This window comes from Nicotiana sylvestris, chromosome 9 (genome assembly GCF_000393655.2).
Source record: "Nicotiana sylvestris chromosome 9, ASM39365v2, whole genome shotgun sequence".
Classification (NCBI taxonomy): Eukaryota; Viridiplantae; Streptophyta; class Magnoliopsida; order Solanales; family Solanaceae; genus Nicotiana; species Nicotiana sylvestris.
The window spans coordinates 109,134,745-109,156,955 of record NC_091065.1 but is presented as its reverse complement, the minus strand read 5'-3'; the positions used below and the strand labels follow the sequence as shown (position 1 = coordinate 109,156,955).

The window sequence follows — 22,211 nt, the reverse complement described above, 5'->3', positions numbered from 1 at the left end:
GATAGGTCAAAGAACTACTTTCTTGACATGATATTAGATCAGACTATTCCTATTTTTGGTTTACTAATAATGAGTTCTCATGTTATTTTATCTACGCACTAGATATCCGGTCCTGAACTCTTTGGGATTGAGTTACGTTCGATATTTATTTTTCTCGACAATATTGACAATACTCCAACCAATGTTTTGTGGCCTTACCCTACTTTTTCATATCTAGGGCTAATGCAAATTGGTAGCAACACATTTCACTTAGAAGCATCACCCCCACTGAGTGACATTCTTGAATAAGCCATTTTATTTAAGCCTTGAGATTGAATTTCTTAACTTCACCTTCTTAAATAAGCTAATGTCAAGTTTTTCCCAATACAGTAAAAAGGATATTAGTAACACTTCTATTTCTTGTAAAGGAGTGGAACACTTCAATTTTTACTTAAACCCTTTTGTCCAAGCACAAAGAACTTGTAGGTCACATATAGAGGTGACAACTTAGGTATATCTCATAGGAATCCCTTTTCTTGGAAACTCTTAATGCAATCATCAAACATTCGAGTGAGAGTCTTTAGAGGAGGGAGCCCCAATTCAGTTATCTTGCTGGTGTCCATGCTATGTGGCATGTCTTCTCCTTCTTGGTTGCTACACCTAAAAAGGAAAAACAAAGGAGAGTTTACGGTATAAAAATTATTTACACAATCAGGTCATTTATTAAGTAAAAATAGGTAAATTTCTTGATAAACATTAATTAGTATTTGATAAAAGTAGTAACTAATCTGCTATCACAAGTAAAAATTCACTGACCGTTACACTGTCAGTATATATAAACTAAATCCAAAAAGAAAGGGGTTCGAAACTTCAGTTGATCTGCTTACTTATTCTCAAAAGGATAAGATGGATACTTGGTCCTTAACATGTCAATGATCTGTGACATGTGTTGCACTGAGTTTGAACATATGTATCTACCTGAAGCTTTTTGTTCCTCCATTACTAAAATATGAGCTGCCACTACATCCTCAATATGAACAAATCCCAACCTTTTGTTGGGATACTCTCCAAGCACACCTAGTCCAGAGGGAGAAAAAAATACAAACAAGAAAACTGTTATGCCTTTCATAAAGCACCATCTTGGAAAGGAAACAAGGTAAAACTAAAATGAAGTGAAATGAAATTGTATCAAAAAACTTATAATCTCTTGGAATTAATGCAGATCTAGGCGGAAAATAAAATGGAAGAATAAGATTTGTATAGACTATATCTTTTTTCTTTTCACCATGGGCAATATTATTAAGTTGGGAATATTTTTAGTCGTGTTTATATTAGATCCTATGTTTTTTAGGAGTCTTTGGTCGGCATATTTATGTCAACAAAAAATATAGTGAACTTGTAGTATATTTTTATTAGTACGTTTAATTTAGGTCCTATATTTTCTAGGAGTCTTTTAGTCCTGACAGAGAGTTATATGCTAGTGGAAAATATATTGAATTTCTAGTACGTTTTATTTTCATTTCGTATAATAATGCTATGTAAATAGTGGACCTCAATTGTGTGGTATTGTCAAAAGGTACAACCTTTAACAATGGCCAATATGATAAGCAATGTACTGGTGGGCTGAGGAGCAAGCAAAGGACCCACAACGAAGGATGGATTTACCACCACCAAATCGATACCACATTCCTTGGCTACTCTCCACGCTTCTTTTTCTGCTATAGCCTTAGCATAAGGATACCATAGCTGCAGTCAAACAAAACAAAGTTAAATATCAATTAAGCAATATTTTTCATGTTTCTCTATTCTATGTAGCAAGTAAAAAAATTTGAAGTCCATACATACATTGTATCTTTGGCAATATTGAAGGTCACTCCAGTGGGATTCATTGAGAGGGGAAACTTGTTGGGCATCATCTCTGTATCTGATTGCAGAGCAAGATGATGTCAACACAAGCCTCTTCAACTTGCTTGCTTTTTTGCATGAATTCAGGACATTCAAAGTACCCTTTACGCTTGGATCAATCAGTGTTTTCTGCAAGTACAATGTAGGTCCAGTTTGTTAAGTTGATTGATTAATGTTTGAGGAGAGTAATCTCACTACTCAAGAAAATGAACAATATAAGAGGTGTGGTGTGTATGTGTTAGAAAATTGATAAGAAAATAGACCTTGGGCGAATTCGAGCTGCTCTTGTGGTGATAGTTTCCCAAGATCATATAAGGAGACAATAGTTCATTCTCTCGACTAATATGAGATAACTTAACAACCCTATAACTCAAAAGGCGGATCAAGAAACATATTACAGGTTTGAGTTCAGAATTCTAACACAGCCATTTGATTGTTGGGTTCGAGTATAATATGTATACTGGATCATTTAGTGAATTTCTTCGGATGAACCCATAAGCTCTACACTATATCCACTCTTATAATAAATGGAGTGTGTATAACACAACATGAGGGGCAGTCCAAAAATGAGGAAATCAAGAATACGATTAGGGCTGGCTCTGATACTGTGATAATTAGAAAACGAATGCTCTAACTCAACCCGACATAGAAGTGGGAATTTTCTAAAAATCATATAAGGAAACAACGACCTAATCCTTTAATTAACTGATGCGGGACAATCTAACAAAAAAAGAAGATGAAGGTGAAGGTAAAACTTGCCTCAACATTGTCATCGTAAGGAACAGATACGGGTGAAGCAGTATGAAAGACTCCGTCAACTCCCTGAATAGCATCGTCAAAGCTACCTTCAACTAGAAGATCAGCTTTCATTATCTTGAGCCTCTCTTTAGCACCCTCTAGCTCCCACAAGAACCCCACTTTCTCTACATTATCTGCTAATTACAAAAAACACTTTCAATAAATAATATTCATATTTGGAAGGAGGAAAGAAACGATTATTACAAACCTGGATCACGAACAGTGGTTCTTACGATGTGACCTTTATGTAGTAGGGCCTTAATAAGGCAAGCCGCAATGAAACCTGTACCCCCTGTTACACAATATTCTGCCATTTCTTGTTTCTTTCTTTTTCTTCTCCGATCCATTTCACAGACCTAGGCCATGCTTTTTATCTATGCAGCTAAATGGGAAAACAGGTTGCTTTTTGGTACAACTTGAAAATTTTGTGGGAAGAATTAATAAGAATAAATTAAAGCGCATTTGAAGGAATGCTAACTAGAACTGTTAGTTCACACGATTTTGATCTTACCTTATTTTAATTTCAACATTTGCGCAACTAAAAGAATACTTTGAGAATCAAATTTTGTAACCTTCTTCCCTTCTAACTTCAGTAGAATTATTGTCGAACCATAGTTTATTGTCCCAGCCTAGTGAGTTTCCCTCACTGCGACCAAACCAAAAATAACTTATTCGCTCAAACGGTAAATATTTATTTGTAATCGGTATTTATATCAAACCAAACAAGTTAACTTTGTCAAGTTGATAACACATGCATCGATGCGAATAGGTTTTATCACCGTCCAAATCCAAGTGTGACCTCACACATATAGGAGATTTTATCCAGGGGTCCTTTTGACTTTGTCAAGTTCGATTGTTGCTTATGCATGCATCAGAACTTGACTATGCCATGGAGGATAAGAACTTCCTATTATATACAATCAGAAGCGGGTCAGAATTTGAAATTATGTGTTTCTAAATTTGTCACAAATTCATAGCTCGTCTTCTTTACTAAATTTGCAATTAAATATTTATACATATTTAATAAATTTTTCGACTGAACCCATGCCTAATAGACTAACTCTGCTTCTGTATACAGTTGGTTGAAAAAATGCTATCGCACCATAAAATTAAAATCAAATATGAATTGTCTAATAAAGCGAAATTCTTAAACTGATCTCCTACCATAAATCAATACTTATTTTATATTGGGTGGCACAACATCTTTTTTTTTTTGTTAATACCGAAATATTATATATAAAAACTAGAAATTGTTGGGGTTAATACAAGTACTTGAAAATTCACCACACATTGGTGGATCATCATCAGAGATATTCTAGTTTCCTAACAACCTGAGTCTATTACATGCCGTAATACCTAATGACTTATTGTAATGATATCCACATTGGTGGCACAACATTGAGCGAACACATGGTCCGAAATCTTATCCATTCCCAAAGAGTAAATAACAGACGATACTTACGTGTAAAAGTTGTGTGGGTAGCCACTTTTTAAAGTGGTATTTACTTTTTATCCAATATTTTTAATGCTTAGCAATAGTAGCCACTAATTTATTAAAATTAATATGAAAAGACTATGTTACCCTTTCTTCTATCTCTTTCATGTGTTAGGCACAAGCATGAAATAATTACCCGAGGAATTCTGAAAGCCCCCCAATTCCTGCGAACTTAAATGGTTGTGGACCTTCTCATTCAAGATCCTGATCCAAATTGTATTTAAATATATGAACTTGTATTCTGGAAAGATGAATATATATTAAAGCAAAAAAGACATAAGTAAGATTAATTTGAAACCTCTTCTTCAGCAGCTTCTAAACCACCTTGAACCCAGAAATGTTGTTGTAACCAGCATTGTCTAGCACCTCACAAGCCGCAATGGACCTGCCTGATGCAAAGGGTTACGCATGAGCAATAAGGAACACAAATTACTAGATTTGTCATGAACATAAGGATCTTTCAGTGCCTACTCTATCTGTCCGACTATGGACCTATTACGAGTTCAAAAGTTAAGGACACTTGGTCCTGAACTTCGAGTTTCAAGTTCAAAAGTTAAGGACACTTGGTCCTGAACTTAGAGTTACAAGTTCAAAAGTTAAGGACATTTGGTCCTGAACTTTGACTAACAAGCTCAAAAGTTAAGGACAATAAGTCCTGAACTTACAGTTATAAGTTCAAAAGTTAAGGACAATAGGTCCTGAAGTCCTGAACTTAGACTAACAAACTCAAAAGTTAAGGACAATAGGTCCTGAACTTAGGCTAAGAAGCCCAAAAGTTAAGGACAATTGGTCCTTAACTTAGACTAACAAACTCAAAAGTTAAGGATAATATGTCTTGAACTTAAACTAACAAGCTCAAAAGTTAAGTATACTTAGTCCTAAACTTACAGTTACAAGTTCAAAAGTTAAGGACACTTGGTCCAGAACTTAGACTAACAAGCTCAAATGTTAAGGACAATAGGTCCTGAACTTAGACTAACAAGTTCAGAAGTTAAGGACAAGTAGTCCTTAACTTAGAGTTACAAGTACAGAAATTAAGGACATGTGGTCCTGAACTTCGAGTTCCAAGTTCAAAAGTTAAGGACATGTAGTCCTGAAGTCCTGAACTTAGAGTTACAAGTTCAAAAATTAAGGACATGTAGTCCTGAAGTCCTGAACTTAGAGTTACAAGTTTTAAAGTTAAGGACACTTGATCCTGAACTTTATAAGCAGAAGGGTGTTTTCGTCCGGGCAGGTAAAGTTTATTAAAGTAGTGGCTAAAGACTAAAGATATTTTAAACAGTGGCTTAAAAGTAAATACATGTGCTAACCGTGCACTTCTCCCTGCTTACGTGGCCCCCTTTCGGTAGAAAAAGGTACTATTAAGTAAATAAACAACAAAAGAGAAAATGACCTGCATAAGTCCAAATAATCAGTTGTGCCCAAAATGACTTGCATTGATTTGACAAATCCCCCAGCTTCTACCTACTCCATCCATAAGGGGAAGTGCATGGTTAACCACTAATAACACATGTATTTACTTTTAAGCCACTGTCTAAAATGTCTTTAGTTTTTAGCCACTACTTTAATAAATTTTACCTGCCTGGACGAAAACACCCTTCTGCTCATAAAGTTCAGGACCAAGTGTCCGTTATTTTTGAACTTGCAACTCTAAGTTTAGGACTTTAGGACGACATGTCCTTAACTTTTGAACTTGCAACTCTAAGTTCAGGACTTCAAGACTACATGTCCTTAACTTTTGAACTTGGAACTCGAAGTTCAGGACCACCTATCCTTAATTTATGTGCTTGTAACTCTAAGTTAAGGACTACTTGTCCTTAACTTTCGAACTTGTAAGTCTAAGTTCAGGACCTATTGTCCTTAACTTTTGAGCTTGTTAGTCTAAGTTCAGGACCAAGTGTCCTTAACTTTTGAACTTGTAACTGTAAGTTCAGGATCAAGTGTCCTTAACTTTTGAGCTTGTTAGTCTAAGTTCAAGATCTATTGTCCTTAACTTTTGAGCTTATTAATCTAAGTTCAGGACCTATTGTCCTTAACTTTTGGGTTTCTTAGCCTAAGTTCAAGACCTATTGTCCTTAACTTTTGAGTTTGTTAGTCTAAGTTCAGGACTTCAGGACCTATTGTCCTTAACTTTTGAACTTGTAACTATAAGTTCAGGACTTATTGTCCTTAACTTTTGAGCTTGTTAGTCTAAGTCCAGGACCAAGTGTCCTTAACTTTTAAACTTGTAATTCTAAGTTCAGGACCAAGTGTCCTTAACTTTTGAACTTGGAACTCGAAGTTCAGGACTACCAATCCTTAATTTATGTGCCTGTAACTCTAAATTAAGGACAAAATACAAAATAATTACAAAGAATTTTATTAAGTAGATACGTTAATTACCAAGAATTTTTATTTAGTTTTTCTTCAATGTGGTGAACTCTGGTCAGAGACACTTCAAATGCATTTAGAGCTACTTTATAATGATCTAGGGAAATCACCCCATCCTCCACAACTTGTAATGCACTTCTATACAACTGGCTAAACCGTTGAATGTGTTCAGTAGACTCAGTATAACTAGATTCAAAATCTGATGCACATAATTGCTTGTAATCCTTTTTATAAAATGTATTTTGAAGGGATCTCTTCCACACCATAGAAGTTCAGTACACACAACGAGTGCCTGCACAGATATCCATAGAAGTTGAAGCAGCTGCAAATACAACGAACTTCGGTTGCTGCTCTGTTGTACAGAATCTGAAAATGGCGTATTTCCGTCTGGGAAAGAAAGGGTAACACTGTCTTTTCATATTAATTTTAATAGACTAGTGGCTACTTTTGTTCGGCATTAAAAATGCTGGATAAAAAGTAAATACCACTTTAAAAAGTGGCTACCCCACACAATTTTACCCATCCATACTGCCTTCATCCCATTTTATATAAATGTAGTTGATTACGAGCAAAAAATAATATAAATGTAAAAAAAAGTCACATTTAAATAAAATATATATTCTTTCTGTATTTGTTTTTGTTGTAAATACGAATACTTTATTAAAAACTAAGTAACATTACATAGGACTCTCCCAGCTATCCCATTGGGATCGAAACTGAGAGAGTTTACAAAAGTACTAGAGTTTTGAACAGCATTAATGTTCCCCATACTAGCCAATCTATTACAAACTTCTTCCGATATTAACCTAAAGTACTGTCTTCCAACAGCATCATCCTTCAAAGCTACTTCCACCGGCTGGGTAGGTGTATGATGGATGATTGTTTTATTTATGGACTTTAATTTCTTACTATCCTTAGCCAAAAGATGAGCTACTGAATTTGCTTCTCGGAAGCTATATCTGAGCAATGGTGTCCCCAATTGTGTCATTAACCACCTGCATGAGGAGATAAGATGATCATAAATTTGGTGATCTTTGTCAAAAAGAGATATTACCTTTGTGGAATCCGTTTCTATTTCGATTGGATGAAGCTTGAATTGGACTGCAACTCTTAGACCTGTTTCTAGTGCAAGGAGTTCAGCATGTGTGTTGCTAATGACATTAGTCAGTTTTTGGTACCCCACTATCCATTTGCCATTGTTGTTTCGTATGACTCCTCCCAAACCTCCAGTGTTGGTATTATTGGTATAAGCACTGTCGCAGTTAAGCTTAAAAGAATCCCTAGAGGGATTTTGCCATCTAATAGGGATAGTAATGATATTTAAGGGTGGATGATTGTAACCAGTGAGGTACTTGAATTCAGCGGCTTTGTTGAGAGTCGTGATGACTGAGACTCCATTGGAAATATTGTTAATGTTGTTGTTATTGCGGTTAAGCCAAATATGCCAAAGGCAGGAGGGATAGATATCTTCCCACTTTAGGGCTTTGAACGATATTGAGGGATTCATGAGTCTAACGGAATCCAACCAGTGAATATCTGTTGCGGATGGGGAGAGGTGCCTAAGTCATCCCAGAATTTTTTAGCTATGGGACACGTTAGGAAGATGTGATAAATATCTTCTTTTTTTCTTCTACAAGCCGGACATATATCATCTATATTAAGATCTATGTGTAGGAGGTAAGTTCTAGTTGGAAGTTTTCTATGGTAGCAAAGCCAAAGAAAGAAGCAAATCTTCCTAGGAATTTTGAGATTCCAAATCCATGAGGTATTCATGGGTGGGTCTTTAGGAGGAGTTAGAATTATTATAGCAGATTTTAGATTAAAGATACCATTATTGGTGGGTTTTCAGTAGGCCTTATCTTTAGCAAGGGTTGAGGAGCCTATATGGATGCTTTGAATGGCATTTTGTATGTCACTAGGGATGGAAAAGGAGAGTTTGTCAAGATTCCATTCTTGATTAACAAGAATGTTTCTAACTAGCATGTGATCCTCATTGGCGTTAAGGGGACCATGGATTAGAGTTTTAAGAGGAGGAAGATTGGGAATCCAGCTATTATCCCACAATCTAACACTATCTCCATTTTCAATATTTCAAGCAAAACATTTATTACAAAGATTCCAACCATTCACAATATTTTTCCATATAAAAAAGTGTTCCTTGGTGAGGCTTTATTAGAGTATTGGTTAATAAGAGTCTTAGCCCAAGGGGTCATGGTATTATTGTAAAGACGTCATGTGAGATTTGCAAGAAGGGCTTGGTTTTTTATATTGGATTTGACTAAGCCAATTCCCCCTAATTCCTTAGGATTAGTAACTATATCCCAATTGATTAAATGGAGATGTTGTTTTTCAAACGTAGAACCCCAAAGGAAATTCCTTTGGATACGATCAATGAGCTTAAGGGTATATTTAGGTAAATGGAAGTATTGCATCACATGGTTAGGGATGTTACTAAGAGTTGATTGTATTAGTGTAGCCCTGTCAGCTAGGTTAAGGAAATTTAATTTCCAGTTAGCAAGCTTTGATCTCATATTGTCTAGAATGAAAAGGAAATCCTTATGATTGGGAGATTTATTGGTTATAGGGAAGCTCAGGTACTTGCCAAATTGTTTGCTAATAGAAATATTTAGAAAATTGGCGATTTTATCCTGTAGGGGTTGGGGACAATTAGTAGAAAAAATGATTTTTGATTTTTGGTAATTTATTTTTTGACCTGATAAATTGCAAAACATAGAGAAGGTAGTAGATATGGCCTCACAGGTTTTGTTATTTGCTTTGGCCATCAATGTAAGGTCGTCTGCGAAAAAAATATGGGATAATTCCGGTCTTTTTGGACTAAGTTTAATGGGGTCCCAAATTGCACAATCGACTTGGTGATTTATGCAGCGTGAGAGCATTTCGATACAGAGAACAAAATGTAGGGTGAAAGAGGATCTCCTTGACGAATACCTCTAGTAGGCTTAAAATAGTTAGTGCGAGTGTCATTGACTAGAATAGCAATGTTACTAGTGGTGATACATCTCATTATAAGATTGGTGATTTTGGGGAGGAAATTGAAGTAAACAAGAGTCCTATAAATAAAGGACCATTCCAGGTAATCGAAGGTTTTTTCTAAGTCTAGTTTTATAATCATATTAGACCTAGAGCCTTAAATATTTTTGAATTTGTTGAGAACCTCCTGGATGATAATACTATTATCGCAAGCCTTTCTATTCTTAATAAAGCTAGATTGAAAAGGACTAATAATCTTAGGTAAGAGGGGTTTTATTCTGTTAGCAATAATCTTTGTGACTACTTTGTAGATAATATTACAAAGGCTAATTGGACGAAAGTTTTTTAGAAGATTAGCATTAGGCACTTTGGGAATTAGGCAGAGATGGGTGTAGTTAAGAGGTTCCGGAATTATTTTAGTTTGAAATAAGTAATAACTGAACTACCAACAACTGGCCAAAAATTTTGATAGAAAAAAAGATGGATGTCATCCAGACCAGGAGCTTTCATTGGTTTAAATGAGAAAATAGCATTAGAGATTTCTTGGCTAGTGACAGGAGCATCTAGGAAGTTTAAGTCCAAATTGTCAAAGCATTTTGGAGAGTTTATAATATCAGCCCTATTTGAGGTGGTGAGTGTCGTGGTAAATATGTACATAAAATAATCGAGAGTGTGGTTTGAAATTTCTAAAGGATCATCAATCCAGTTGCCTTCCTCATTTTTGAAATGAGAAATTTTATTGTTTCTTCTACGGATAAGGGTAGAGATGTGGAAGAATTTAGTGTTCGCCTCACCGTTATTAAGCCAATTAACTCTCGATCTAAGTTTCCAAATTCCATTCTAAGGACATCGTTATAATCTTTTATAAGCTGGCTTTCAAGATCTAGGAGAAAAGAATTTCTAGGATAGTTTTGGGAATTTTGAATACCATTTATTCTAGCTAGAAGGGTTCTTTTTTTTTTTGAAAATATTTCTGAAAGCCTCTTTATTCCACTTAGTGCCTTCATGCTTAGAAAGAAGAAGAGTCTCATCAAAGGACCTATTGTTCCAACAAGTTTTCACAAGATTAGGAAATTGAGGATGGAAACATCATATAGTTTCCAACCGGAATGACCTAGTTACTGGAGGACTAAATTTAGGGTTGAGCTTAATTAGGAGAGGGTTTATGGTCACTATAAGTTCTAGGCAAGTGATCCACTAAGGCATTTGGGTATTGATTGACCCAGCCTTCGTTTACGAAACATCTATCAAGACGTTCCATAATGAGCCCCTTACTTCTTTTCCTATAGTTTGTCCAAGTGTATTTAGGACCTTTAAATACAAGGTCAAAAAGATCACAATTTTTAACCAGATTCCAAAGCTTGGTAGTTTTATTAAAATTAACAGGTCGACCTCCCCATTTTTCCTCAGAAGAGAAAATATCATTAAAGTCACCAGTCACTAGCCACGGGACTTTATATTTTTTATATATATTAGTAATGTTGTACCACATTATCCTACATTTATAACTATCAATACTTGCATAAATAGTGCTTAAAAGCCAAGAGTTTTGATTGGGGAGTACCTTAATCATCGCATGCAGTTCCTGGTCTTCTCTAACAACCTCATCTATTGTGATCATGATATGCATCCACATGATGGCAATCCCCCCTGAGCGGCCATCTGATGGTATTTCCACCATTTCCGAGAAGTTGAAATCATGTTGTAGAGGAACATGATCTTGCATGCGAGTTTCTAAGAGAGCAACAAAGCAGGGTCTATGGGTATCCATTATATCCCTGAAGGTCCTATGAAAGTTGGCATTATTAGCCCCCCTCACGATCCAAACTATGAAGTTAATTGGACGTGTCATTTGTAAAGGTTGTTTGTTGTGGTTCCCCTGATTCTCCTCCAAACGTAAAGGTGGGCCTTCCCTCAGAGAGGGGTTGAGCACCACTGCATATTTTCCTGCTGCAGGGTTTAGTGGGGGTCGTATGTCCATCGAGCATTTGAATAATGCTGTTGGGCAACTGATGATAGATTTCTTGTCCTGCCTCTCCTTGTAGAGCAATATTTCTATTTCTCTAAGGCTTTTAAACTCTATTCGAGATTCCCTTAAAGGTCTTGCTACTGCCTCCCCTTGCTCTGGTGGTGGATTTCCCAAGTTTTGTACATTGGGAGGTAGTTGGACATCCATTGGAGCAGGATCCTCTTGGTTCTGGGGTATCACAAGGTTGATCACATGTTGAGCCTGGTCTGCTGCTTGTCAGGCTAGGAAGATTGGGTTCACTTGGTTTTGTGGTGCGAAGAAAGGTAGATTCTGCAGTGGTTGAACCACATGGACTGGGTTGAAGCGTGCAGGAGGGCCCCAGTGAACCTGCATGGCTTAGATTAGGGCTGGAGATGCATTTGGTGTTATTGGATTCAATATGTCGGTCAACCAGGTTTGGTTGACATAGTTGTTCATCGCTAATTGCATGCCCTCCATGATCAATTGTGCTAAGAAGTTTGAGTTCTGGAGGATAATGACAACCTCCTGACCCTCTATATCCAGGCTGAATGATGCTGCATAGCCCATGATCCCTCTCTCTAACCATGATTGAGGTTGATAATTCATTGGGAGAGGGGTGGTTGAGTAGATGAGAGGGTTGTTGTGAGGTGGTAGTGGTGGAAGGTTGTCCATTTGAGGGTGGTTTAGGCGTGGTAATCTGAGTAGAGTAGTTCTTCGTTGAAGGAGAAGTGGTAGACGAGGCATTGTAAGGATTATGGGAGTATATAAAATCTAAGGCTTTGCAGGGTACGTGAGTAGTAGTATTTTGTGGGATAGCTATGGAAAATATAGTATCCACTTGCATGGAGTCTGAATGGGTTTGCGTATGGATTTTAACCTTAGGGAGGATAGGAAGTTCGGATGCCATTTGTTGAGGGGAGAATGCTTGTTTTGCATGTAGTCATTTCCCAGTGGTTTGTCTTTAAAACTGTGGGTAATTAAGGATTTGGAGACATTCTGGGGAGCCAAGTGGCTAGTAGGCTAGTTTCCTTCGTTATTATTTGCCACGTGGCTTGTATTTTTTTCCATGCAAATCAGGTTGTGCATAGAGAATGTCGAAGGGCTATTTTGTCTCTTTTGTCTTATACTATTGTTTATTCTAGTATTGATTTGTGCCAGTTGGTTGTCATCCGACGTGTTCAAGATATCAAACTTGTTAACAGTGTCCAAACTAAAGTTTCGAGTAGTAGTGTTGGGATTTGTTGCAGGAGAAGTTTTTTTCTTTGTAAAAAAAATTTTGAGTGTTAATATATTTTCCGGTGTTGGCATAAAAAATTTTTGCCTTGATACCCCCACCTTCCTTGTAATCAGCTTTTTTTGTGGAGACTTTTGGATGAAAATTGCCTTTTGTGCGGTGATTTTTCTGTTTGGAGAAGGAAACTACCTTCCATTGGTCCTCCTCAACATGGTTTTGGGGGTCATTAGTGGATCTAGGAGAAGTAGTATTAGTTTGGGTAAGATCTTTACTGACGAAGCTGCAGTTAGACTTAATGTGGCCTAGTCTACCATAGCCTTTACAAAGAAAATTTTCACCTTTATAGAAAATAGGTTGTTTGTGACAACCTATATAGATGAAGGGTCGGACAGGGCGTTCTAGAGGAAACTCAATAAATAATCTAGCGTATCTACCCCTTAGGGTGGCGGATGTGCAAGCATCCACTTTTAAGAGCTTACCAATCTTATTACCAATTTTTGAGAGAATGGCTCTATCATAAAATTCCGTAGGGAGTTGGGGTAGCCTTAACCAGACAGCGGAGAAGTGAGCTTTTCATTAGAAGCTACGAAATTAAGAACTCATTTCTTGACAGACAAATAATGTCCATTGATGAGCCATGGTCCCTGGTGAAGAGCTTTGGGAGAATTTAACTATATAGAAATCATTACCCAAATCGATGAGGGGAAATTGTTCAGTAGGTTTCCATTGTTCGTGGAGCTTCTTTTTGAGATATTGATGAAGGATAAGCTTGCCAAATAATTTGATAATAACCGAGTATTTCCATGGCTCATAAAGCCTTTGCATTTCCTCTGGCGATAGAATAATGGGTTGATCGCTGTTTGGTGGATCTTCATGATATGAATTCCTCGGCGTGTCCTCATGGCAATCATTTGTTATGGGAAAGGAGGAAACTTGATGATCATGCAAGAAGGTTATTGGGTTTGGGGATAGGAGTTTATCTCTAAAGGAGTGTCGTTATTCATAGATCTAGCTTCAATTATTGGGTCAGGGGGTTTTGGAGGTATAGATGTGTCCATTAGGGTAGGGTCTATGGTGTGTTGGGACATGGAAAAGGAGTGTTAAGAAGAAGGGGATTTAGAGAGAAGGGAGAGCTTCTCTCTCTAGTAAGAAAGCTACCTTCATAAATCCTTTCTGTTTTAATTTATGTTAACATATTTTCTTTTGTGATTTTTTAAAAAAGAATAATTATTTTTTAAATTTAAAAATAATTTAATGTAAACTTATTCTGCCTTTAATGAATTTTTTTTTTTTACAACAAACACAAATACTAGATCATGCTTAAGACCACATTTAAATCTTCATGTTCAATCAAATAAGTTTCCATTAATTAAAACGGAAGGAGTACAAAGTATCAAAATGTTTGCCACCATCACACGTCTTTTTATTTATTTTCTCTTCTTATGTCATCAAAAATAAAATAAAAATACTAAAATTAAATAATATCAGAAAAAGAAAGGTGCAATTTCTTAGAACAGACTAAAAAAACAAAATGGAAGCAAAAGAGCATACCGTAATCTCTGCCTTGAGACCAAAAATGAAAAGGACGCAGTCAACCTTCGAAATACATCTGCAAAGACTCTTATTTTTGTTTCACAAATAAATTTATCTTTTTTACAGTATCAAATATTACCAAAATGCAAGTAAAGTTAAAAGGGCAGAGTGAACGAGGTAGATAGTTTTAGGCCTGGTTACGAGGCCCCAATGGAAAGATACATTTCATCAAACAAAATAAATATGTTAACACTTGGTATAACAAACTGCCTGAAGGGCTATTCCTACAGCATATCTCAGACCCTACGTCTTTTTTATATAGACGAGTACTGTTACAAGTAACTAATATATTTTTTATGAGATTTATTGGGGTGGTAAAATCAGCTTGTTCCAAAGTCCACCATCTCCCACCTAAATGGACGGAAAATGTACAGAACTTCTGGTGAGCCCCTGAAGAGAAGAGCAACACAAACACATACGGCCGCCATGGCCACCATCGAGAACATCGCAGGCCTGTACAGTAGGGATCGGCTCCGACTACCATAAGCCAGCTTCTTATGACATAGCCCACAGGGCCGAGAAATGGGTCTTCTCTCGGTCATTGATATCTCTAAGCTGTTGGTTGCAAACTCTTCTTCTTTCTGGTTGCTGTTCTCAATAGATGGAACAATAGGAATATCAACCACTATATGTCCGCTGATTGCTTTCTTGCTAATCTTCCTCTGCACCAGGTGAATGTAAGAATAATGTCCTCGCAGGCGTGCATAATCTTCTGGTGTGAAACCTGTGCTATCACGAGTATTCTTCCATGCTTCAATTGCCACCTGCATGGGGCAATTTTAGCATGTTTAGTGAATACAGATAAATAAATAGATCATAGCCTCACAAAAAAGGTAATAACTGCATCTGACAGAATGTTGTATAAGAACGAGGTCTGCAACAAGAGGAATTAAATACCTTTCCAGGATCATCTGTCAATGCATCTAGTACATCTTCAGATCCATCTATGCCAGCTGCAACATGAAGCGGTGTCAAGCCTGCAGGCCCTACACAATCAGGTCTAAACAAGAATTCCCCGTCAGCCTCAACCAGAGATTGGTATTCAGAACTTAGTTCATCTGCTACTTTCTCTGGAGTATATGTTAATAGCAATTCCACCAGAGGCCTAGAATTCCTACGGACAGCTCTATGCAGAAGACCCATCTCAGTGAGAGCAAATTTCAAAAAAGAGCTCTCTCCTGCACCCACAGTTCCACCGAGAAGAACGTTCAACAGTTTTTTAACTACTGCACACCATTCATGGTCTACGCAGAAATCAATAAGCCACTTGAACCGCTTCAAAGGATAGAGAACAGCGTCAGGACCAAAATGCTCTAATCTAGCCTTCAAATTATTTCTATGAAGCAGCCAACCCAGTTCATGAATAAAATCCATGGCTTGATTTCTTGCTTCCATATTATTTATCTGTCCCTTGACATAATTAGCTGAAGTCAAGTCTAGTTCACTCTCAAGCATACGGATCTCAGAGCAAACATCTTCCTCTGCAACTATGAAAGGGAAGAAGCTATTGCTGAGTCCGTGATCTTCAACCTGGATAAACAAAAGAATCTCAGCATGACTTAGATTGTACATCGCTTGAATGGGAATGTGTCAGATTCTTTTGAAGTTACAAAATGCATAACATTGTAACTGTTACATACTGTACACATCATATAGGCACCAGATATCTTTTATAGCATAAACACAGTACTGTAGAAATAAAAGCAACTGATATAGCTAAAGATGATGTGCACAAGACTCACATTTCTGCAATATATGCACTACCTCATGGTCATATTTTATAATTAAGAAAAAAGTGATAAATGCCTCCACATCTCGTACCATAGTAATTTATGTAATCCCGACTTAGTGTTCTCAATTTTATTTTCTATATCTCGCAAGTAGTTAATAAACTTTTATTACTCTGTTGAGCCATTTCTGAACTTTTAAAGAGATTAAAATCATGCCGAGTTTCCTGTTCCTTGTCAAAAAATAAAAGAAAAGAGCTGGTACTGACCAAACTTGGCCGGTAATAGCAGTGAAAATGAGAGACAGAATAAACTCCCCTCGTCAATTTTGAGGAATCATGTTCAAAGAGAGAAACAAGAAGATGAGAGAAAAGGTTCACCTCAATAAATCCTCTTCCAGTAACTGCTGGAACTGAACATGTGAAATCTAGGGATTGGAGTTTATCATCCTTGTCAATGCCATCAACATGTTCTTCTACCTCATTATTAGCTTCTGGAACCAGGTAATTACTTTCTAAAGCACAAAGTAACCTGCCAATAAAAAATGAAAGCAGAAAAACAAAGACTTAAGTTACTGCACTTCACTAACATATTTTGCTAGGAATATACCACCAAAATCCTCCTAAGTGGGATAACAGAAAAAGGGGCTTGTGCAATATCGCACGCATAATAATGATGATTGATGCATACCTTGTGGATGGCTTTGACAAATTATAGCCTTTGACTAAAAATTGAGCTCTCCCAGATACTGGCACAGCTATTGGTCTGACACTTAAAATTGTACTGTGCTCATTACTTCCAGAGGGCAAGGACATATCCAAAAGAACCTGACCTGCAGCACATAAACAGAACAAAGTAAAATCTCAGTGAAGGACAGTACTGATGCAAAAGTTGCCAGAAAAGATTTAGTGAAGCTGATTTTATATTTTGGGTTTGGAAAGGAATTCTAAATGGAAGAAGACATTAGATTTGAACAGACCATCACACACAAATGCGATTTGGTTCTGCACGCTAATGTAAATCCATCCTTTTGTCCAGAAACTATCATCACCATGGACATCCAAAAGCCTACTCAGACTGGAGTTCAGATCATAACAAAGCTGTACAAACCAATTAATTTACACGTCAAACAGGATTCCACAGACAGCCCACTACAAAATACAGGATTTCAATGAACATGCAGTACCTCCTCCCATGCAGACTCGGGAAGCCGCAGATATACTGTTAACACAACACAACCAGGCCGAATGTAGCTCTCAATCTCAGTAGGACTGTGAGATAACCAGTCAAGAATCTGAAATTTTAAACCATTCAAAGAGCATTTCAGAAAAAGAAAAAGTAAGACGGAGTTTAAGCCATCCAGAAACATACAACAAAACAACAACCATGTGTACTCAAGACAATGAAATACCTGAGCTCGTACGACAAATGGAAAATCACTAGGATCTTTCCCGAATAGTTTAAAAACAATCCGGTCCGTGCGTGTCTGCATCCAACAAAAATAAATTTTCAGTTCAGGAAAAGAAGGGATATCAAGTTAACTAGTCTTGGTTGTTGTCATCTTCCTTCTCTTTCATTTTGTAAGATACTCTTTCTTTTATAATAAAACCACAAACTTAAGCACCGAAAAGTACTAGATATAAGTTGGCGGACACAGTGTTTTTAAAGTAAAAAGCACAAAGAAGCGACGAGGTCTGCGAAGCTTGAAGTGCAATGGGAGAAGTGAAGCACATCCTTAGAAGTGACGTACAAAATTTACGAAAGGTCAAAGTACCGCATGTATATGAATAAGTACTATCACAAACAAGTATCAATTGAAAAAACTAATTTTAGCGTCCGAAATACAATGATGCTGATATTAATCTAACTCCCCAAAGCTGAGATTCAAAACATCGACTGCTTCTTGTTGGTGCACTCAACGCATCACCTGTTTGAATCACACCCCTCTCTACAGGACATGACTTTACCAATGAAGCGATAACACCTTGCTTCGCAACACTTTAAGCAACAAAAGATGACCTTTAATAATACTGAGCGAACTGGCAATTTGATGACATTCAACCTTTATCTAACTACATAATGCATCATCAAATAAGACCATTCTGCAATACTCAGAAACTGGCATGTTCTTAAGGATCAGAGAAACCATAATTAAATAGTAGTAAGAATTTTGCTGCCGGTTACTGGAACTAGAGCTTCTATAATTGCAGCCACCAGCTTGTTCGCGTTGCCTAGCATCAATCTTGGAGAAAAGGACCAGCAAGGGACATTTAACAGTTCGATGATCATTTCGAAACCCAGAGTACGATAAGTATTGCACTCTTAATGAATATTTTATTCCCTCTTTTTCTTTCCCCTGTTTTTACTCACAGTGTGTGAAAAGAACATCGAAGATAGTTAAAGGCGAAAGTAGGAGAGATAAGGGAAATTCAGAGACAACTCAAGACAGAACTTGATAGAGCGTACAAGTCAACCTCCAATGAAAGGAAGGGGAGAAAAGCAGAAATCACCACAATTCAGCTTCAGAAAGTTTATCATAATGTTAGCGGGATATTTCAATAGTAAGAATAGACCACCAAAAAAAGAGGTGATCTAAAGACGAAAATAGGAACTCAAGTGTTACCACTTAGACAGAAATTGACTTTATAATACTCAGACACCAAAAGTGTAAATATGGATCTATAGTTAGCAAGGTATTCCTCACACAGAAAGAGAGACTTCATTGATAGGTTTTAACAGGCTATAGAACTCGAGAAAACTATTATGATTCAAGCTATTGCCTCTGTCCCCTTATCAAACTTAGTCCACTGAAAAATGTACCCAATTCTAAGTCTCTGTGTCCAGCTGAGAAAAGGTAACTTGATCCCATCTTCAGATAAACCATTTCAATAAAAACAAGGGTATAAAGAAGAAAGTAAAGAACGAAAAAAGAAGAAACCAACAAAATGAAATTTGCAGCACAAGTAAAAGTGTACTTAGATGATTATAGGAGTACCTGAGTGTCACCACTGGAACTGGAAGGTGACTGGGCAGAAGCGGAATCTGAATTACCACTTGTTTGAGGTGGACTTGACTGGTGAGAGTCCTGCTGTAACCAAGATGGGCACTGCACAGGGGATCTATCTATATCTTCTATATTGTCATCCGAATCAACATAAACATCATTCAAGTCAAAGTCAATCAACTTGCTCCTTCCAGTGGTACTTCCCCTGCCTTGTGCGTAAGCTTGAGAATTGCTTTGAATTGGGGGAAACAAAATGCCTGGGCTTTGAGAAGAAGCCGTCCGCGCATCTTCAAGCCTGACATCATGTGCATCCAACCTTTTCTGAGGCACCTCAGCTGCCGAATTAGTGAACTGATGTTCTTTGGCTCTAGGAGGTGCCTGTGAACCATTTGAGATCAAGGAAGCTAATTCTGGATTTCGAAGGATTGACCTATTGTTCAGCAAGTCTGAAGATTCTTGCAGAAGTCCGGATAAGCTTTTATCCCCGTTCAACGAACCCTGGCCGGCAATGCTTCTTAGTAGATGGGCCAAAAGGTCCTGATCTTCACTGTGGTTAGTTCCGTTGGCTGCAATATATGAAAATCATAACCTTGCAGTTAATTCTAAAGCACAACAACAACTACTACTACCACTATTCAATCCCCAAACAATTTGGGGTCTGCTTATGAATCCTCACTATAGCACAAGAAACAAAATTCTCAGAACCAAAAAAATAATTTAAAACTATTTGCAAATTCAAAACATAGCAGAAGAAAAACTAGGAATTACTCACAGTGCATATTGGAGAGCATTTTTAGCAGGCTCATCAAGGAATAACCACTAGCTTGTCCATCATTCGATGAATTGTTGTTAGCTACAGATTCTGATTGTGTCTTTCTCCTCCTTTTATTATGCCCAGCTAGGCGTCGACGACAACTTCGTTTTCCTTCATCAAACTCTTGAAGTGCATGAAACCTGTGTATCAAAAGCAGAATCTTTGGAATATAACCACAGAATTATTGAAAAAGCAATTTCCCAAGATGAAGCAACCAAACACAGAAAAAGATTAAAATTTTTTTAAAGGGATTCACATGACTTGCCATCAATCAATCCACTACTCAACATTCACAGATTATTCTAGGTCAGTTATATTAGTCATTCATATCATTTCCACTTTTTTCGCACCCATTTCATTCTTTTATTATGCCGGGCTAGGATGAAACCCGTGTTTTATCCAAGCAGAATCTTTGGAATAATAAACACAGAATTATTCAGAAATCAACAGTCCAAACACAAACAACCAAACGCAGAAAAAGATGGAATTTTTTAAAGGATTCACAAGACTAGCCATCAATCAATTAATCATTCAACTACAACTCAATCCCAAATTATATAGATCGGCTATATTAGTCATTTATATAAAGTGAAAAAGAAATACCTGCTGCACTGCTGGCAGAAACGCTGCATAACATTCCCAACGAGAGCTCTACTAGCTTTGGAGTGCATCTCACAAACTTTATGCCGCCTATGGTAGTCTTTAGCTTTACTTAGATCGGTCCCACAATCATCAACCTGACATACAGCTCTTGTAGTACCAGTAACAGGTGCAGGTGCAGGTGCAGGTGCAGCAGCAGCCAATTTTGTCCTTTTTTCAGCTACAGGCTCAGCTTGTCCACCAAGCTTCAACGAAAGGGTCCCACCGGAATCATTTTCATCAACGATAATCACCCTTCTCCTTTTCTCCAGTTCCCTCCTCTGTTGTTCTATCCCATGATTTGTTTCGTCTGAACAGGAAGATGAACTGTTGGATGAAGCCACCAGATTCCCAGTTTCGACTGGAAAAAACTGCCTGCTCTGGTAATTATTAGAAGGGTTTTGACGAAGAGGAGTCGCAATAAAAAGATCTCCGTCCCATTTCCAATCAGTTACATCCCACTCTAAGCTCCTCTTCCCTAATCCTCGCAGATCCGGTCCTCCCATATGGTAATAACGCTCTCCCACACTCGCTTCCATCTAAGCTCCTTTTTGTGTGTGTGCACGCGCGCGTTTGAAGATCTAAATCCGGAGATTTAGGTGATTGATGATCGGACAAGTTTGAATAACAGATCAAAAGTCAAAATTGAGAAGAAATAAAAAAGAAGAAAGATGAGAACTAATCACTAATCAGCTTCGGTACGACCCCAAAAGTCGAGTACAAAGAGATGACAACCATGATACCGATTAACAGCAAGCCACATACCCACACCTAATTTCAGCGTTGACTAAGGAAAAGACTCGTGAATTTGAAGCATCTAGAACCGGAAATCAGATAATTTAGCTCAACAAAGAAGAAAGAACTTCTTTCCGGCGGTCAGGAAACGGCGGGAAGAAGGGGACGGCGGCGACCGACGGTGAAGAAAGGACAAAGGAAGGTGGTTAGGGAGTTGGGAGGTGGGGGAGGGGGAGCGAAAGGTTCGGATGAATGATAAGATTAGAGAGGAATATGAATGTGAATGTGAAAGGAAGCGTGTTGTATAGGAGGGAGTAGTGGGTGTGCTCAGCTGTACATGTACTGATGCGGTGGTTTTGGGTTTTCTCTTTTTCTTTAAGTAGTGTGTATACTGTTTTTACTTTCTTATTTGCTCTCTTTCTTTAAGCAGTGTACTATTTTACTTTCTTAATTTCCTTCTTCTTTCCTCACGTCTCTCACATCACATTTGTCCATGATAATTACACAAATTACAAAACTACTTCAATAATGTTCAATGTAGTATTGCGTTATATTCCTTTGGCAATCTAGGACTTTACACCATTAAGCGCAAAGCATTACTGCTATATACAAGGTCCAATGTAAAAAGTTTTGTAGTCCTTAGTTACATTGTAACTATTTTGTTAGCTTGCCAACCAAAAAGGTTTGCCCTTTCAAATATGTTCTTGTATTTGCTACTCTTTTGGTTCAAAATAAGTGATTTTTTGATTGTTTTCATACATATTAAGAAACTCACCTTTTAATATTAATTAGCAATGAAATTGACCATATTAACCTTTACTATCTCTTCATATAAACACTCCTAACACATACTCCAACATTAATTACTTAAAGGGCAAAGTAGAAAAAAAATAATTAATTCATTCTTAAAATCTAAAAAAATCACTTATTTTAGACC

At 37.3% G+C, this 22,211-nt stretch overlaps 2 protein-coding genes across 3 annotated transcripts; both read right to left on the bottom strand.

Annotated features, from left to right (window-relative positions):
* Nucleotides 1–272: 272 nt before the first annotated feature.
* Nucleotides 273–3,548, bottom strand: LOC104243108 (tetraketide alpha-pyrone reductase 2-like). 2 transcript variants are annotated; one of them, XM_070156329.1, is made up of 7 exons: nucleotides 3,194–3,548; nucleotides 2,891–3,064; nucleotides 2,644–2,816; nucleotides 1,825–2,013; nucleotides 1,563–1,725; nucleotides 867–1,056; nucleotides 273–639 (listed from the first exon to the last, which is right to left on the bottom strand). In XM_070156329.1, the coding sequence occupies exons 2-7, from the start codon at nucleotides 3,027–3,029 to the stop codon at nucleotides 498–500; spliced, it is 996 nt and encodes a 331-aa protein (XP_070012430.1). In that variant the 5' UTR covers nucleotides 3,030–3,064; nucleotides 3,194–3,548; the 3' UTR covers nucleotides 273–497. The 2 variants fall into 2 exon arrangements, with proteins under 2 accessions (XP_070012430.1, XP_009796559.1); XM_009798257.2 differs by lacking the exon at nucleotides 3,194–3,548 and having other exon boundaries at nucleotides 2,891–3,111.
* A 10,929-nt stretch (nucleotides 3,549–14,477) lies between these two features.
* On the bottom strand, nucleotides 14,478–21,543 carry LOC104243107 (squamosa promoter-binding-like protein 1). The gene is made up of 10 exons (XM_009798256.2): nucleotides 20,504–21,543; nucleotides 19,859–20,040; nucleotides 19,078–19,652; nucleotides 17,494–17,568; nucleotides 17,269–17,376; nucleotides 17,062–17,182; nucleotides 16,773–16,914; nucleotides 16,463–16,613; nucleotides 15,253–15,885; nucleotides 14,478–15,119 (listed from the first exon to the last, which is right to left on the bottom strand). The coding sequence occupies exons 1-10, from the start codon at nucleotides 21,076–21,078 to the stop codon at nucleotides 14,676–14,678; spliced, it is 3,006 nt and encodes a 1,001-aa protein (XP_009796558.1). The 5' UTR covers nucleotides 21,079–21,543; the 3' UTR covers nucleotides 14,478–14,675.
* Between the last annotated feature and the right edge of the window lie 668 nt (nucleotides 21,544–22,211).